Source organism: Vigna unguiculata, chromosome 9, assembly GCF_037176805.1.
Source record: "Vigna unguiculata cultivar grain cowpea cultivar isolate G323 ecotype 2 chromosome 9, ASM3717680v1, whole genome shotgun sequence".
NCBI classification, from domain to species: domain Eukaryota; kingdom Viridiplantae; phylum Streptophyta; class Magnoliopsida; order Fabales; family Fabaceae; genus Vigna; species Vigna unguiculata.
In genome coordinates this window covers 33,842,529-33,856,390 of record NC_140800.1, presented here as the reverse complement: position 1 = coordinate 33,856,390, position 13,862 = coordinate 33,842,529, and the positions used below count along the sequence as shown (strand labels likewise).

General features: G+C 40.0%; 1 protein-coding gene across 1 annotated transcript; it reads right to left on the bottom strand.

The window, feature by feature from the left end:
- Positions 1-9,271: 9,271 nt before the first annotated feature.
- Positions 9,272-11,772, bottom strand: LOC146883928 (uncharacterized). Its single transcript, XM_085666783.1, has 4 exons — positions 11,429-11,772; positions 10,978-11,153; positions 10,392-10,889; positions 9,272-9,609 (listed from the first exon to the last, which is right to left on the bottom strand). The coding sequence occupies exons 1-4, from the start codon at positions 11,770-11,772 to the stop codon at positions 9,272-9,274; spliced, it is 1,356 nt and encodes a 451-aa protein (XP_085522909.1).
- Between the last annotated feature and the right edge of the window lie 2,090 nt (positions 11,773-13,862).

Here is a 13,862-nt window from a genome sequence, read left to right as displayed (position 1 = left end):
AGAATGGGTGAGGTTGTATGGGATAATGAAGAGGAGAACAACGCGGTTTGGTGGTGATATTCTAATCACCGTCGTTGACTGATAAATGGGTTACACGTGGCGAGAGATGAGACGGGTGATGAATAGAAGGTGGTGTCGGTGGTTTATGGTTTTTCCGCAGCGTAGAAACGCTCCCAGCGGCGAGGTCTCGGATCTAGTATTCCCTGCAAAAGCATAAATGGATAGTGTGCGTTGGACCCACTTTCCTTCCCTAACTTAATTGCACAAACTATTTCAACAAAAATATTAATTACTCTTATCCTTTTATTGGTATATTGTAAAAGAGAAATAGAGGAAAGTAGTAAAAGGACGGGAATAGAAATTAATGTTTGAAAGAGTATAAATGTAAACAAATATATTAAAAATGTTATCTCAATGCAAAACAAATTGGATAATTCTTGTTTTATCCTATGTAAAATTCATGTGTTTATTCCATTTTTATATACAGGATCACAAAATTGTTGGAAATTTAAGTGTATGTCTAAATCTCACAAAATAAAAATGAGAAAGTTGAGCATCATACAAAGATAAAGGCTCATAAACTCATTGTCTTAAGATTTTAGGTTGAAAATGGTGTCAATCCCTTATGTTGGGTTGAACTCATGTTCATTGGTGTTAAATCTCTCCGGTGATCCTCCCTCAAAAGATCCAATAATAGTTTTAGAGCCGAGACTCACACTTGAAGGCCCATAACACATTGAGTAAAAATGATAAAATTAATCACCATATAAAGATAAAGTCTTAAAGTTAGGTTCATGTTCATTGATATTAAATCTTTCCGGTAATCTTTTCTCAAAAGACCTAACAAAAATTAATTACAATTGCATGAAAAGAAACTAGAATAGTAGAGTAAGAAGTAATTTGATCTGATGCTTTGGAGAAAAAAACAAAATAAATGAGATATAAATAGCCTAAGATCACTGTTTGAAGGAGTCAAACTAAAAGTCTATATTATAAATTATTACTTACATATTTAAAGACTAGTAGTCTATCTGAGGTATAAATTAAATGGATGACCTACCAACCCAAACACAAATAACCGATTCTAATTATGAGAGTTTAAGATTGAGTATGTCATAATTTACTCGTGGATTATATGATTTAACCTTTGACAGATAATAACTAAAAGTATCTTTAAATAATTTTCAGGAGAAGATAACACATACTTACACAAAAGAAGAACATAAAATTTAACATATAATCAAAATATTATATTACAGAGAAAATGTCATCTCATTAAAGAAGAGAGATTCTTAATGGCAGATTATATTCCCAAAACATGAAATATAGCTTAAATTTAAAAAAAAAAAGAAAAATGTGAAAAAGAGGGAAAGAATGGAAGAAAAACATACTTTAGAAGAATGAAAAAAAAAAAGAGGAAAACATACAACAACAAGGGAATAAAAGAACTAAATTTTGAGATTCAATTTATTATAATCCAAGTTCAAATTTTCAGTCTATTTAAATGGATTTATCTCAAATCTAAATCCATATTTATGAATTAATCTACTTGAATGAATTTAGAATGAATATTTTTTGGATTTTGAAAATTCAAATCTCAATCCACTTAATTGTATTAGGATTAGATCATTTTCTTGGATATTGAAAATCTAAAATTTAAGGTGCATCTAAGTCCAGATCAAGTCGAAGGTCCACATAAGTTAACCATGACTGAAGGTTAGTTGAGATAGTCCCGATTGATTATAAGCTTGAGTCGACCTCGACTAAATATCGGTTTGAGTCACTCCCAGCTGAAGATCGGCTCGAGTCGGTCTTGATCGAAGTCTGCCTGGTCGAAGGTCGGCCAAGTCAGACTTGCTCAGAGGTCAGCTTGAGTCGGGCTCGACTAGAGGTTTGTCAAAGTTGGCCTTAGTAGAAAGTCAGCTTGAATCTATTCCAATTGAAAACTAACTAGAATCAACCGCAACTAAAGGTTAATTGTAGTAGACTCTAATTGAAGATCAAGCTTAATCGACCAGAATCTTAGACCGAAAGGTTGGGTCAAATCAGCCTAAACCAAAGGGTCAGGTCGAGTAAGCCTAATCTATATCTCATAGACCTAAAAGTGAGATTTTTTTTCTTCTATGATGGAATAGAACATATAAAAAATGAAAACAAAATTAATAAATTTATTTTAACTTTATTTTTTTTTTCATAAACAAAAACACACGTAAAAGAAATAGTAAATGAATACAAATATTAAGTAACTCCAAAGAAAAAAGAGAATAAATAAAAAGTATTTTAATATGTTTTTAAAATAATAAAATTCATTTAATTTAATTTTCATATATTCTCGTTGTACATAAAAAGAATTTTAAAAGTTTGGGAGAGATGCCTCCTAATTCAAAAAAAAAAAAGTCCACTTCTGATTACATTTGAATTTTTTTTAATACAGATTAAAAGACTAATGTGAAATTAATAGGGCTAAAAAGAATTATAATGTGTCAATTAATTTTTATTACTATGCCATGACAACCATTGTTTTACGTGTTCTTGGGCATCTTCTACCTCCCCATCACTTGATGAATAAAGAATCAAGTTTGTAATTTTAGACCATTTATGCACCAACTACCTCACATGACACATGTTTATTATTCATGTGTATTGTCTTCCAAGTTCACACATCAAACATGAAAAACTTAATTCACTTTGTCACATCACCCATAATCACTATTTAAGTCAAAATCAAAATTATATAAGACCAATTTAAGCACCAAATATGTTTCAATACACTCATTTTATATCTTGACTTAAACATTAGAATATTTAGTGTTAATCACCCTCAATCTGTGCGATGCCCTTCATTATATTTTAACCATATTTCATAATAATATATAGATTATCTCTATCTTTCTTTCTTTAATAACAAAGACACTACATTAATTGATTGTATGTAATTTTATGGATTGTTTTGCCATTTTTCTGAATTTTAATAACTAATTTCACTTACTATTATAATTTTAGAAACTAAATTAGTAATCCAATTTATAAAAGTATTGTTTCTTTGTGATTAATTGGGTGTGTAAAACAATTTAAGAAAGTAAGTTAAATGTGTGTTTGAAAAGTTTATAAATTTTGTCCGTTCTAAAAACAGCAAAACTACTTTTATATCCCATTCTCTCATCTCTCATTTCCAAATTTCTATAACCCTAACATTGATCCTACCTTATAAAATTTTCTATTATCTTGCTAAGGAAAAAAATTATCACCTTGAGTTTTACAACATGTAAGATCTTTTTACTGTTTTTAATTTCAATCTTAAGACATACATGAATTAGAGTTGATGGGTTACAGGTAAAAATTGGATTTTTAGCTTGACCTAAGGTTTCACTAGTGTATTTTACGCTTTTTAACTCGAGCTTTATGCCTCGATCATAGTGGAAACGAGACATATAAACACGTGGTGACAGTTTTGTAATTTATACAACATTTTATGTCCCGATTACTAGTTGACCTGAGGTAAAAACTAGTCTTATGCCTCAGTTCTAAGGGACCAGAGGCCTAAAGCCTCTCTAAAATTTCCCCCCTCCCGCCACATAGATTTTTAAATTTAAAACAAAAGTTTTATGCACTGGTTGATACTAACCCGAGGCAGTAAGGCCTTATATGCCTCAATTGTTTGAACCCAAGGCAATAAAGCTAGTTAAAATCCTTAGGCCCAAACCTTTCTTCTATCCTGTACAAGAAACCCTAAAGGGGGGCTTCTTCTTCATCCTTCATGCGGGAACGTCTCCCCCACCAAGAACTACCGTAGACGAACTTCCCTGTCGCCAACCAAAGTCGTCGCTGGAGCAATCGTCGGAACCAACAACGTCACTGGTGTTGTCGGCGCTTTCCATCTTCTTCTCCACGCTAGAGTTGGACAGCTTCTTCCTTGCACGACTAGCCTCCATGCCGCCACCGCACCATGTCGCGCTATGGCAGCCACACCGCGCCATTGTTGCCGAAGACAGCATCGGCGACGCCATTTCCTATGCGTTTGGGGTTTTTGGCTCCATCTTCTTCTCCAAACGTGTCAGGCGTTTTCTTCCTTTCGCTCAAATGCGTAGCCACCGAGCTTTCAACCCCTCTCTTTGTTTTTGTTCTTGTTTTTTTTAATGGTTATTTTTCTTTGTTCTTCTTTTACATAGGAGAAGAAAGGAGGAGAATATTGGGACCGCTAGATATGGTTCAATGTATTGGCACAAATTGGTAAAGATGAATATGTGATGGTTTGATATAAATTTGTTTTGATGATTTTGTGCAAGTGATTGAGATTGGGTGGTGAGGTTTGTGAGGAACCATAATCGGTGATGGAAGGACGCATTTATGAAGTGTTTCGTGATGTTGGAAAGATTAATCTCTCTGCAAGTGAAAAATGGAGTGGAAGATGGGCTTGGGTCGTGGAGTGGGGACGACGGAGGAATGAAGAGAATTCTAGAACCCCCTTTAATTGTATCATTTCTTATATTTTTAAATTTTGAACGTCTTAGGCCTCGATTGCATCAGAATCGAGGCAATAATGAAGAGATATTGCTTTGGTTTTCAGTAAAACTGAGGTAGAAAATGGGTTTTCTGCCTCGGGTAACACCCGAGACCAAAAGCTAACCATTGTTGATCTCGGTCTTATATGTTTCGAATTCTGAAATCAGGACAGAATAACAAAAATATATGCGGCCAAATACCCTTGCATGGTGTTTAATTCCTTGGAAAAATTTAGAATTCTATGAGTGTTTTCAATATATTGTTCTATTTAAAAATTGTATACTTAAGGTACAAGAAAAATTGAGACATAGAAATATAATTTTGTTTTTGTTTTAATTTTAAGTTGGGTGATGAGGATATGAGAAATTTAGTGGTATAATTTTACTTTGTGAATATGAGGAAAGAAGTGATTTTGTGATCCAATTTAGTTGAGAAGTAGGATCGATTTTGTTATAAGTTGACAAACTATTAGATGATTACTAATGAATTTTTTTGATGATTTTATATCATGTATAAGTGTTGTGTGTGTGAATTTATAAAAAAAAGGGGGAAATTTTGTTATATGCCAAGATATTTGACTTAAACTTTGAAATGCTTTGATAATTTCAAATATATTTTACACTATTAGTTTGAATTTAGGATTGTTTCAAACATCCATCTTATTAGTTGGAAGAGCTTTTGAATTTAGCGATACATTGCAACCAAACCACTAAAAGTGAGTTAATGTTGTGCGACAAATGGCTTGATATAAGTTGTACTAGTTATAAAATTACTTTTGAACATTAAATATTATTAGTTTGGCCGTACCCAGAAAAAAAAAATAGTGATTAAATGGGAAGAAAGAAGAAAGTGGGGAATGGGGCTCCACCCAAAACTATGAAGGAATGGTTATATTGAAGATGCATAAAGAAAAAATGAGATGGCAGAAAAGGTTTTTGAGGAGATGTAGGGTTAATTATCCACCTCATTGGTAGGAAGCAGAAGAAACATTTGGTCAAAGTCTGAGAGATTACTTTGAATTGGGTCCAACCATGTCTTTTATCAATTATACATTGAATTGTTTCACAGCCTCATCAGAGACTATACATTGGTAAGTTTCTGCACTTTATATACCATCCTAGGGTAGGATCTCTTTGGTGTTCCATGTACAAATATACAATTTCTTCTCACCCAAAACAAACAATATTATTGTTACCGGAAAAGATGCACACATTTTTATCAGATGAAACAAAGCAAGAAAATTAACCACATAAGTGAAAATTAAAGAAAATTTTAGATTAAATTACTCTTTTTTTTGTCTTTATTTTTATTAAGAAATGTCAAATTGGTCTTCTATTTTTTTCTATCTCAATTTGATTTTACTTTCTTTTTTAAATGATTCAATTCGGTGTTAAAGTTAATGTCACGTGTTAATTTGTGGTTTTTTGGATTTTTTTTATTTTTTATTTATATAAAAATTAAATTTTGTATCAATTCGAAAAGGATAAAATCGTTCATTTTTAATAAAAATAGGGATTAAATTAAATAAAAATAATGAATATAGGTTTGAATCAAACAAAAAAAATGACACAATCACAAGGTGACACATGGCATTAACAATGACATATGGGACGATATTGACTTGACATGTGTGGATAATTTTTTCAAAACAAAAAAAAAATATATCATTAACTAATATGTGGCATGAAATTTTCACAAAAATCAAATTTAAGCACTATTAGTGAAAATATTAAATTAACAAAAATTAAGACTTAATTAAATGTTTAAATAAAAATAAAATTGAACAAATACAATGAAAATAGAGATTAAAAGAATATTTAAACAAATGAGTTCGATTTATGTGTCATGCTTTCATTTCTAAAAAAGTATAAAGTTATCACTTAAGTGTCATGCTTTCATTTCTCGTAATCCACCTTTTTAGTATTTCCAACCAAATCATGCCAACTCATTGTTCTTGAACCTAGAATGTGGAGCTCTGTCTCATACCATTACCATGCCACATTGATACCAACCCTTTCATGTCTCATGTCGAACTCATACCAAACTCATCATTTCAATTTCATGAATCATCTCATACAATTATCATGTTCACGTCATGTTAAGACTCACAAATCACAACTCATACATCACCTCATTCATACAGGCCATTCAGTTCATAAGTTTAAAGATAAGACTCATACAAGCATGTTGTTCACTTTTGAAATCAAGGAAACATCAAGACCAACCCCTTTCTCGCTCAGCATCTCGCTCAGGCAGAAAGGTCTCGCTCAGGCGAGGAGGACCCTCGCTCAGGCGAGCTCCCTTCGCCTAGGCGAGAGCTCGACTTCCAGCATGAGAACCTTGCGCGCGTTCTCGCTTAGGCGAGACCCTTCTCGCCTAAGTGAGACGTTCACTCGCCCAAAATGTACAGTGGGTCGCCTAGGCGACCCTTCGCGAAGAAATTCTTAGGCGAGTCCCTGAAACTCCCGCCTGGGCTTGACAGGCTCGCCTGGGCAAGTTTATCAGACTCTGCCACTGTTCCTCTCTGCCATCAGCACAGTTTCATACCCAAACAACAAAATAACTCATACCAAACACTCACAGTCACATATAAGCACGAAAATCACGGAATATCATCAAAACAACCATTATTGTACCGAACAATAGGGTTCTAGCTTCCCTTACCTGGAAATAAGCTAGCAAAATAACCTGACACGCCCACGACACAAAACGCACAAGCACAGCAACTCAAGGAACGAATGGAGGAGCTGAAAGGATAAAGAAACAGAAGCACGATATGGGTCACTTGGAAACCCTAACTGGAAAAAGAACGAAAAGGAACAATGGAGACGAGTATGGGATAGCCACAGTACTTACATGGAGTAGGAAACAACTTCGAGCTAGCTTGAAGATGGCAGGAACCTAACCCTAGCAGAGCTTATTTTTGGCGCACGGGGGAAGATGACAGCTACGTTTCTGAAAGTGTGAAAGGAAGTTTGAAATTAGGGCAACACGAAGGGCTTTTATCTTATGGGCCAGCCTTTAGGTCCATTGTTGTAGGGTAGCCCTTAAAAAGGAAGTAGAAAAAAAGGGGCCTTACATTCTCCCCAACAAGAAAATTTTCGACCTCGAAAATAAAGACTCACCAGACAAACAGATGTGGATGTGATTTTCTCATGTCCTCCTTTAACTCCCAAGTCGAGTCACCTGTCCTCCGATCCCAGATAACTTTAACCAGACTGACCGTCTTCCCTCGGCGTTCTTCAACCTTGCTCTCCTCCAAAGCGATGGGGGGTACTTCCACGGTGAGGTCGACCCTGATCTGTATATCTTCGGCTTCTAACACATGAGCTGGGTCAAACACATACTTCCTCAGCTGTGAGACGTGGAACACTGGGTGAAGGTTCGCCAACTACGGGGGTAAGGCTATCTCGTAAGCCACCGGCCCAATCCTCCTCGTGATCTGATAGGGGCCAAGGAACTTGGGCGAAAGCTTCCTTGAGCGGAGAGCCCTTCCCACGCTCGTGGTTTGGGTCACCCTTAAGAATACATGATCACCAGCTGCGAACTTCAGGGGTCTCTTCCTACGGTCTGCATAGGCCTTCTGTCTACTCTGAGAAGCCTGCATCCTGTCCCTCACCATTCTCACTTTCTTGGTGGTCTGCTCTAACAATTCTGGTCCGACAAATACTGCTTCTCCATCCTGATACCAACAGAGAGGAGACCTACACCTCCTGCCATAAAGAGCCTCATATGGCGCCATGCCAATGCTCGCATGAAAATTGTTGTTGTAGGTGAACTCTATCAAAGGTAACACCTCATCCCAAGCATCCAGATGATCCAATATGCAAGTCCGCACTAAGTCCTCAAGAGACTGAATGGTCCTCTCTGATTGGCCATCAGTATGGGGATGGTAGGCTGAGCTCATAATCAACTTGGTCCCCAAAGCCTCTTGTAAGGTTTACCAGAACCGGGATGTAAACCGTGGGTCTCTGTCGGAAACTATGCTCGAAGGTACTCCATGCAATCTCACGATCTCCTTAACGTACAGCTGGGCCAACTTGGCCATGGACATCCTCAAGTTCATCGCCAAGAAGTGGGCACTCTTGGTTAATCGATCCACTATCACCCAGATGGTGTCATGCCCTCTAAAGGTCCGTGGCAAATGGGTCACAAAGTCCATCGAGATGCTGTCCCATTTCCACACTGGTATCTCCAAAGGCTGTAGAATCCCACCGGGCTTCTGATGCTCTACCTTCGCCTTCTGGCACGTCAAGCATGCTAACACGAACTAAGCCACATCTTGCTTCATCCCTTGCCACCAGAAGGTTTCCTTGAGATCCTGGTACATCTTAGTCATGCCAGGATGCAGACTAAGACGACTCTTATGTCCTTCCTCAAGAATTAACCGTTTTACCTCCGCATCATCAAGTATACATACTCTACCCTGAAACCTCAGTATGCCATCATCACCCAAAGCAAAGTCTCTGGCTTTATCTGATCCAAGTTGTTCTCTAATCTTATTCAAACTGGCATCCAACAACTGCCTCTCTCTAATCGAGGTCAAGAAGTCACTAGATATAGTCAGGGTACTACACCTAATGAACTCAGACCCCAACTCCACCTGTATCTTCATGTCTCTGAACCTTTCTAGCAGTTTCATCTCCTTTATCATGAGATGTGTCGTATGTACAACCTTCCTACTTAAGGCATCTGCCACCACATTTTCCTTCCCTGGATGATATAGGAGCTCAAAGTCATAATCTTTCAGGAATTCCATCCACCTCCTCTATCTCATGTTCAACTCCCTCTGGTCAAACAAGTACTTGAGGCTCTTATGATCGCTGAACACCCGAACTTGAGCACCATAAAGATAGTGCCTCCAGATCTTCAAGGCAAAAACTATAGCCGCCAACTCCAGGTCATGAGTGGCATAGTTACACTCATGCACCTTAAGTTGTCTCGAAGCATATGCCACAACCTTCTTCTCCTGCATCAAAACACATCCAAGTCCGAGGTGGGAGGCATCGCAGTAGACCTCGAATGGCTTCCCGACATCTGGGATCACAAGTATCAGAGCGCTATTCAATCTTCTCTTCAGCTCCTGGAAACTTTCCTCGCACTTATCTGTCCAAGTGAAGGGTTGGTCCTTCCGGGTAAGCAGTGTCAGGGGTGCCACTATCTTGGAGAATCCCTCTATAAATCTCCTATAGTAACCTGCTAACCCCACAAAACTCCTGATCTCTGTGGCTGATTTAGGACTTTCCCACTTTACTACCGCCTCGACCTTTGCTGGGTCCACTATAATCTCCTAGGCGGATATCACATGGCCTAAAAACTGGACCTCTTCCATCCAAAATTTACACTTGGATAACTTGGCATATAACTGTTTCTCCCTCAAAACACCAAGTACCAACCTTAGGTGTTCGACATGTTCTTCCTGAGTTCTAGAATAGATGAGAATGTCATCTATGAAGACTACGACAAACTTATCTAGAAAAGGCCGGAAGATCCTGTTCATGTAATCCATGAACATCGCCGGAGCGTTGGTCACGCCGAAAGGCATAACCACATACTCGTAGTGGCCATACCTGGACCTGAAGGCCGTCTTCTGTACATCATCAGCCTTTACCAAAATCTGGTGGTAACCCGATCGTAGATTATCTTCGAGAACACTGATGACCCATGCAGTTGATCCATTAAGTCATCAATTCTAGGGAGCGGATACTTATTTTTGATCGTCATCTTGTTCAGTTGCCTGTAGTCCACACACAGGCACGAACTCCCATCCTTCTTCTTCACCAATAAGATTGATGCTCCCCAAGGTGTAGTGCTGGGTCGGATGAACTGTTTCTCCATCAACTCTTCTATCTGTTTCTTGAGTTCCACCAATTCTGCCAGAGCCATACGATATGGAGCCATCGATACTGGACCCGTTCTTGGTACTAGGTCAATAGAGAACTCCACTTCTCTACTGGGAGGCAACCCTGGTACTTCATCCAAAAACACGTCTTCAAACTCATGCACCACCGGTATCACTGAAGTTCCATCTCTCTCTCCCACCTCCATGCGGACAAAGATTATGAAGCATCGCGCGCCACTCTGGATCTCCTTCACCACTCCTTGAGGAGACACCAACTCAAGCTCCTCTAAGTCGGGAAACAACAACCTCTTCTCTCGAGAATCTATAAGGATGTGGTTGGTAGAGAGCCAGTCCATCCCTAAGATCACTTCTAAGTCTTGCAGTGGCAGGCAGATTAGATTTAACTTGTACCTGCGTCCCTCCACCTCCACTAGACACCTAGCACACAAAGACGACGTCGTGACCAATCCCGACGCCGGAGTAGACACCGCAAGCTCGCATTGTAGCTCGCATACTGGCAGACCCAGACGTTTCACAACACTATCTGACACAAAAAGAGTGTGTTGCTCCATAATCATACAATACACAACAAGACACACCAACTATCAAGCAGCAACCCATAACCAAGTTACCTGAACCAGTCGCCTTTGCTCCTGTCATAGCATACACCCTGCCTGTCGACTGAGGCCTGTTGCCTCTGTCCCTCTGCTGGTGCTGGTAAGGAGTCTGAACTGGAGGACGTGTTGTTGTCCTAGCAAGGTTGGGACAGTCCTTCCCAAAATGGCCTTCCTTGCCATAGTTGTTGCATCTGCGGTAACCCTCCATGCACGGGCAAACACTCCTCAAGTGAGGGCCTTTGCCATATAGCACTGAACTCGACCCTGCTGGGGAGGAGGACCCCTAGACCCCTGATGATGATGGTGAGGTTTGTCGTATGGTCTCCTCCGCTCATCATGTCTGGGCTTGGACTCAGATGGTCCACCAATCCTCTAAGGCTGTTGAGGTCGCTGACCCTCTACCTCATTCTTCATCTTCTCCATCACTCTGGCCTTCTCTACTAGAGCAGCAAAATCCTTGATGGACAAGGGTGCCACCATCAAGCGAATGTCTCCCCTAAGGTCGTTCTCAAATTTACGGCATCTCCACTCCTCATCGAGCGGGAAGGTGTAGAAGCAACTGAGGTGCTTGAACTTCTCAGCATAGTCAGCTACTCCGTTCCCTCCTTGTGTGAGTTGGAGGAATTCCACCTCCTTGACATATCTGACGCTGTCAAGGAAATACTCTGAGAGGAACTTTCCCCGGAAGACCTCCCAAGTCACGGGTTCTCCTCTCTCCTCCATGATGGACTTCATGCTCATCCACCAGTGTTCGGCTTCCCCGGTCAGCATATAGACGGCAAAAGCCAACCTGTTTTCTGCTGGGCACATCTTCGCATCGAAGATTCTCTCCAGGTCCTTCAGCCACTAATCGACTGCATCTGGGCTAGTCTTCCCGTTGAACTTCACGTGATGGTGTTGTAGAAAGTCTTCCAGACTCCACTCTCTGACTGGCGGTCGTGGCTTAGGGCCAAGCATAGGGGCAGCCGTCTTGTTCTCCTCCAGCTGGCGAAGGGCCTCCATATGCTGCCGATGGGCATCCTCAGCAGCTGCCCTAGCAGCCTCCATCTGCTGCATCACAAGTTGTTGCTGTTCAAGCGACGCTGCCTGTCGCTGCATGGATGCTTTGTGCTGCTGCATCATCGCGGTGCTCTGTTGTGTCATGGCAGCCACCATCGCCTCTATTGCCCTGACGATATCAGGCACATCACCCTGGGACGATTGCGAAGTCCTACGAGGAGGTGTCATAGTTCACTGGCACACAGAAAATCACTTGGTTAGGCTCGATAAAGACAAGAATTTAACTAAGAACACTCAGAAGACACAGAGAAAGCTAAGCGGACATCCAAGTCCACAGACCTAAGGAATGACCGCTCTGATACCATAAATGTAACGTCCCAATTAATTCATGAGTGTAATTAAAAGAAAACGTCACATGATTATAATATAACAGCGCAGTTCGGGAGTTTAAACATGAGACCTTACAACTAAGGCACACCACGGTGCCATAAAAAAAAAGCGTCATAAACGGTCTACTAGAAACACAAGCATAAGCAAAGACTGACAAATACATAGGTCGTAGCCCTCAAGATATTCCAAGAAAACTAAGTTGCAGAGTCGCCTCCTCCCTGATGACCACGATTATCCCTCGCATCTGCTCCCATCAATAAATTGATGATCATCGCAAAGATAAAAACACGACATACAAAGCAACCAACAAGAAAAGGGTAAGCTAGAGCCAATCAACATTTTTATCATACAGTTAAATATACTTTCACCATCCAATATCAATACAACATCCAAGTATGTTAAGACGTTTCAATCAATACACTACGACTCGACTCGACTCATCCGAATACGTATAACTTGATCGGATTCAGCGGATGCTTGTGCTTGTGGTGGATACCTCTGCTCACCCCCGAGCTGCTCACCCCCGAGTTATGTGTTACAAGTGTTACAATGAATCAGTTTTCCCTCACCACAAGGTTAGCCCTTAATGAATTTCGGGCCTCCTGCTACTCTCACCACAGGAGTCAATCCGCTCTAAGTGATACTAACTGACTCCTTAGAGTGTCAGGATGCAACCTTACCTTGAATCCTTACCTAGTTATACAGATGGGGCACCACCATGGACACCTATTAACAGGGGCCATGAAATTACGTCCCGACCACTGAAGCGCGACCCTGGGAATCTCACCTAGAGATCCCAAGGACTTACGCACTGACACAGACCAAACTTTCTTAATCAATCAAACAGACTCGGCATGCATACACACAATATATATATATATATATATATATATATATATATATATATATATATATATATATATATATATACATATACATATACATAGAATTTCTCGTAATCCACCTCTTTAGTATTTCCAACCAAACCATGCCAACTCATTGTTCTCGAACCTAGAATGTGGAGCTCTGTCTCATACCATTACCATGCCACATTGATACCAACCCTTTCATGTCTCATGTCGAACTCATACCAAACTCATCATTTCAATTTCATGAATCATCTCATACAATTATCATGTTCACGTCATGTTAAGACTCACAAATCACAACTCATACATCACCTCATTCATACAGGCCATTCAGTTCATAAGTTTAAAGATAAGACTCATACAAGCATGTTGTTCACTTTCAAGGAAACATCAAGACCAACCCCTTTCTCGCTCAGCATCTCGCTCAAGCAGAAAGGTCTCGCTCAGGTGAGGAGGACCCTCGCTCAGGCGAGCTCCCTTCGCCTAGGTGAGAGCTCGACTTCCAGCATGAGAACCCTGGGCGCGTTCTCGCTTAGGCGAGACCCCCCTCGCCTAAGCGAGAAGTTCGCTCGCCCAAAATGTACAGTGGGTCGCCTGGGCGACCCTTCGCGAAGAAATACTTAGGCGAGTCCCTACAACTCC